The sequence below is a fragment of the Callospermophilus lateralis genome, chromosome 4, assembly GCF_048772815.1.
Source record: "Callospermophilus lateralis isolate mCalLat2 chromosome 4, mCalLat2.hap1, whole genome shotgun sequence".
Classification (NCBI taxonomy): domain Eukaryota; kingdom Metazoa; phylum Chordata; class Mammalia; order Rodentia; family Sciuridae; genus Callospermophilus; species Callospermophilus lateralis.
In genome coordinates this window covers 25,591,241-25,596,614 of record NC_135308.1, presented here as the reverse complement: position 1 = coordinate 25,596,614, position 5,374 = coordinate 25,591,241, and the positions used below count along the sequence as shown (strand labels likewise).

The 5,374-nt window shown below is 52.1% G+C and overlaps 1 protein-coding gene across 1 annotated transcript; it reads left to right on the top strand.

Annotated features, from left to right (window-relative positions):
• Nucleotides 1–244: 244 nt before the first annotated feature.
• Nucleotides 245–2,335, top strand: Hand2 (heart and neural crest derivatives expressed 2). The gene is made up of 2 exons (XM_076852369.1): nucleotides 245–799; nucleotides 2,237–2,335. Exons 1-2 carry the CDS (start codon nucleotides 245–247, stop codon nucleotides 2,333–2,335), a joined length of 654 nt encoding a protein of 217 aa, XP_076708484.1.
• Nucleotides 2,336–5,374: the final 3,039 nt, after the last annotated feature.

The following is a 5,374-nucleotide window of genomic DNA, read 5'->3' as shown; positions in this document are numbered from 1 at the left end:
AGCTCGCCGCGCCCCATGGGGAGCTGGTGGCCGCAGCGCTGCTGAGGCGGGCCCGGCTGGCCAGGCAGGGGGCCGCGGCCCGGGCTGCAGCAGCCCCCACTGCGGCTGCCGGGCCGGCCCGGGCGCCCCGGGGCTGGGGGGTGGGGGGTGGGGGAGGACGCGGGGCGCCGAAGCAGGGGCCCGGGCCGAGGGAGCGGCGGGGCTGCGCGCACGCTGGGGCGCGTGGAGGGGTGCAGAGGGCGAAATGAGTCTGGTAGGGGGTTTTCCTCACCACCCCGTGGTGCACCATGAGGGCTATCCGTTCGCCGCTGCTGCCGCCGCAGCCGCCGCTGCAGCCGCCAGCCGCTGCAGCCACGAGGAGAACCCCTACTTCCATGGCTGGCTCATTGGCCACCCCGAGATGTCGCCCCCTGACTACAGCATGGCCCTGTCCTACAGCCCCGAGTATGCCAGCGGCGCCGCCGGTCTGGACCACTCCCATTACGGGGGAGTGCCGCCCGGTGCGGGGCCTCCTGGCCTGGGGGGGCCGCGCCCGGTGAAGCGCCGGGGCACCGCCAACCGCAAAGAGCGGCGCAGGACTCAAAGTATCAACAGTGCCTTCGCCGAACTGCGCGAATGCATCCCCAATGTGCCCGCCGACACAAAACTCTCCAAGATCAAGACGCTGCGCCTGGCCACCAGCTACATCGCCTACCTCATGGACCTGCTGGCCAAGGACGACCAGAATGGCGAGGCAGAGGCCTTCAAGGCAGAGATCAAGAAGACAGACGTGAAAGAGGAGAAGAGGAAGAAGGAGCTGGTCAGTACCGTGGGGCAGAGGGCGGTAGGGGTGCGGGGTATAGGGAACAGCTGCGCTCGGCTTCTTTCCAATTGGGCTGAGAAATGGCAGCCCGCATTCTTTGGCTGCATCCAGCGCCAAGGTTGTTTGCACCAGTTTGTGGTAGGGATGGTTTCCTGCATAGGCAGAGGAGATGGGGGAGGATGTCAGCTGGAGGAGGAGAAGGTCTTAAGAGAGACGCTTGGTGCTTCTGATCTTCCCTCCGGGTTATCGCTGCTCCCCCAGGCACTTAGGACGGGCCTCCCAAACTCTTGGTCCGGATCCATCTCCCGGTCGCACCGTCCGGACCTCTCATTCACTTTCCGTTAGAACCCTCATTTGGCCTCCAATCCAACCTTGCTTTAAGATATTTTTAAAGTCAGTCACCCAGAAACTCTCCATTACAATCATTTCACTATTGGTTCCATTTCTTCGTCCAAAAACGAGTTTGCCACTGATTCTGAGCCTTAAGAAAGTTTTATGGTTGCTCCCATTATTATGCCCCAAAGACTTAAAGGTAAACATTAAATAAGTACTTTTAACCTCAAAATACAGCTCCAGTTTCTCTTTGGCTACAATGTAATTTCCCAGATCCGTATACTCTACCACTATTTCTAGTTTTATGAGCCTGTACATTTTAAGACCAAAAAAAAAAAAAAAAAAAAGTAAATATTACTATGGTCATTGTTACTAGCAGTAACTCGAAATTACACTGAACCATTTAAAGTTTTCTCAGATTCCTACCAAGTTCTTATAGCGTAGACAGGGCTATTGCCACGAAGGTCCTGAAAAAATCATTTCCATTTGCGAGATTCTCTCCTTTGAGACTAGCGGCCCTTTGATCGCTGCATAATCGATTGACCTCCCGAATAACCGAATAACCCGAGATTTCAGAGGCCTTGGCGGAAAGGCACTGCAGAGCTGCAGACTGAATGCCGCTGGATCAGAGGCCCAGGCCAGGGCCGAGTAGCCTCCCCAGTTTTCCTAGAGCGTGGATCTGGGATTGCTATTGAAAATAGAAGATAGACTTAGCGCCAACCCCCGCTGCCACCCGCTATACACACACACACACACACACACACACACACACACACACACACACACACATCTGGAGTCAGGAAAAAAAGATCCCCGGTTCCTCCATAAATGACTGGAAAATGGACGGTTGTTTATAAATTTGCCGATCCGGTAGTTGAGCGCTGCAAGTTGGAGGCCTTGGCGGTAGACAGGGCATTGCAAACCTTCATAACCTTACTGCAGGGACTGGAACTTGGAACCATCCCCCCAACTCCCACCCCCAGCCTTTCCTCCTCTCTTTCACTGTTTCCTCTGACCCAGGAAGCGCTAGGGTGGCGGGGGATCAGCTATCCTCTCTGAATTTCTCTTTTCATTTTTCTCGCCCACCTCCTTTCTGCCCAGAATGAAATCTTGAAAAGCACAGTGAGCAGCAACGACAAGAAAACCAAAGGCCGGACGGGCTGGCCGCAGCACGTCTGGGCCCTAGAGCTCAAGCAGTGAAGAAGAGAAGGAGGAGAGAGCGAGTGAGTCGGGTCCAAGGCGCCAGAAGCAGACCCAGGACTCCGGGCAAGCCCGCGGGCTCCGCTCTGAGGACTTCTTGCATTTGGATCATCTGGTTTATTTATGTGCAATTTCCTTCCCCCTCTCTTTGGCCCCCTTTGAGGCATCCGCTCCCCACCTCCCCCTCAAAAAAAAAGTGGATATCTGAAGAAAAGCATTCCGTATTTTAATATGAAGAGGACACTCCTGCGTGGTAAGGGATCCCGTCGACTCCTAGATTCTCTGTGTGTGAATGTTCCCTCTTGGCTGTGTAGACACCAGCATTGCCCCCTCCTTGCCTACCCAGCTCCTTCCAGATAAAGACAGCGGACACTAGTGCGTGTGTGAAGTGTATTCTTAATACTTGGCCTTTGGATATAAATATTCCTGGGGATTATAAAGTTTTATTTCAAAGCAGAAAACAGGGCCGCTAACATTTCCGTTGGGGTTGGCATCTAGTGCTGTTGTTTCATATGTGGTGTTCCCTATTCAAAGATGTTTCCAACAGCTACTTGTTTGTGCACTTCCGTCCTCTAAAACTAAGTGGAATTTAATTAATATTGAAGGTGTAAACGTTGTAAGTATTCAATAAACCACTGTGTGTTTTTTTTTTTACAAAACCCCTAATCTTTTAATGATTGATACCTCAAAAGAGTTTTGAAAACAAAGCTGTTATACTTGTTTTCATAATATTTAAAATATTCAGAAGTAAACTAAATTATCATAATTGCCTCTAACTTTATTTGAAAGAGTCAGTGATTCCAATCAATCAAGGTGACTTGTGGTCCTGGAGGCAGAGGAGGTGCTGTTAAAGAGAAGCTCCTTGCTGAAATCTGCCCAAGGGCCTGGGCTCTGTCCCAGTGACTTACTCTTCCCTCTACCAACCCCCTGCTCCCAGGAGACCACTGAGTGATCTTTAGAAGGAGGCACTGGGCCAGAGAATGGCTACAGTTGGCCGGGAAGGTGGAAAGGTGTCTTGTTTTCCTGAAATCTATCAGATGCCATTTGTGGGGGCCTGGGTTTGTGTTTGGGGGGCGCATTTTCCGGGGAGGAGGTGCAAGGACAATCCCGGTCGTTATTGCAACGGCAGGAAACAGTCTAAGGCATTTAGTTCAAAATATAGGGCTTTTATCCAAGGGGAGGAAAAGGAAGGGAAAGAAAAAAAGAAAAGAGGCGGTTTTGCTTTAGTCTGTAGATCAGAGGCTTCTCTTCTAGGAAAGCTAGATTGGGGGCGGTGGGGGGGACTTTTGAAAAAAAAATCTATGATTAGGTAACAAGGAATTTTACGTCAAGTAAGAAATCGCGAACAAGACCACAGATTTAAAGGGGGGCCAGGAGTGGGTTAGATTTACAAGGAGCTACAAGGAACTCAATATTAACTGCGGTGTCTGAAGTCTTCCCGGCCGCAGCCCAGCAGAGAGCAAATGGCACCCTCCCCTGGCTACCAGCAGCCCAGGACTTCACCCAGTCGGGGGTTCGGTCTCCAGGAGTCCTGTAATATCCCCCAAGAGTGTCCCTGCGGCCTCCTTTTCCCGCGGGCTTGGCTAGAGCTTGAATCTCTGCTCTAGAAACCAGAGAAACTGTAGTGCCATAAAGCACTGACTCCGCAGCCGGTGGGGAGGAGGTGCAGGAGAAGGGGGGAGGGATTCCGGAGGAGGGAAGAAAGGTGAAACGTATTAAAAAGCGGTTTGTTTCATGAAGCGCCACGTATATAAATCTGGTGTCGGAGAGGCTTGCCAGAGGGTTTCCATCTTGGAACCCATCCTTGGGGTGATGTTCGCACCTCGCCAGCGAGCACAGACCCTCCTGCGATATCCCAAGGGTTCCCACGCCTCGCTGGTGCCTACTCTGACCCGGTCGTTTGCAAGCCAGCCACATGAGGCCGGCGTGGGCGAATTCACCAATGCGGTGGGGGGGGGGGGGAGATGAGCGAGTGGCTCTGCGGACTTCTGCGGGCGGCTGACAACGCGAGGGCGAGGGGTTAGAACAACTCGGCCAGAGCGATCTGAACTTTCTCTCCTCAGGTCAGCCGGCGCTGGGCCGACCCGGTGGGCGAGGGGCTGTGTTTACAGACACTTGCCTTTGTTTATAGCACTGGGGTGGGGTGGCAGGGTTAGGCGCGCCCAGGTTTTCGTTTGCTCTCTCCATTCTTGTCGGTTTGACTGAGTGACTTCCTCCCTCTCACTTCCAGCTGCCTTCTGCATCTTTATTTTTACCCACGTAGGAGAAAATCTCCAGGTCCTAGAGGTGGAAGAAAGGATTCTACCAAAATGATGAAGTGAAGGTTGGTGTAGGCCGCCAGGTTTTAAAAAACATGAGCTAGAAAGGAAATATCTTCATCATGCACGTGTGCCTGTCAGTGCTTTGGGTAGCTGATCTTCCCAACTGGGCCTTAACACACTTCTGCTGGTTTAACACACTTTTTTTTTTCCTGATTTATTAAATACCCAATAGAGGGGAACCAAAGACCCTGGTGCACAGTTGTTGCTATGTAGCAGCCTGCCAATATACATGCTTTTAAGCCCATCTTCCATACCCAGCCTCTATCTAGCTGGGCCAGGCACTGCCCATCTCCTCCCCCTCCTGCCAACCTCTGTTTTCTCTGGCCTAGAGCACCAGTCCTTACACCCTATCCTCTTTGCCATTCCAGCCGGCCAGACACACAGCAGATTCATACTGCAGCAAGCCGAAGACTCCAGCTGTCCTGACATTTCAGGTTTCCCCTAACCGGAGGCACACTCAAACTTGCCTGACTGCTACCAACAGGACACCCCAGATTATCCCTTACCTCAACCAACAGACATCACAATCATCCCAATGCTCTCAGCCACCCAAAGTCCCTGTCCTATGTTGTTAACATCCCAGAAAAATGAGTGGTGCGTGGGGCAGGTTTCTTTTACACTTCCATGCTTTTCTCTTGTACACACTTCTTTCTCTTTCAATTCCCTTTCTTCTTTGTTTAAAAAAAAAAAAAAAAGTTTCCAAGCTTCTGCTTGTGGG

Coding starts and splice junctions, on each gene's coding strand:
- Hand2 (XM_076852369.1), top strand. CDS start 245: ATGAGTCTGGTAGGGGGTTTTCCTCACCACCCCGTGGTGCACCATGAG. Junction 800..2,236: donor AGAAGAGGAAGAAGGAGCTG/GTCAGTACCGTG, acceptor CTTTCTGCCCAG/AATGAAATCTTGAAAAGCAC.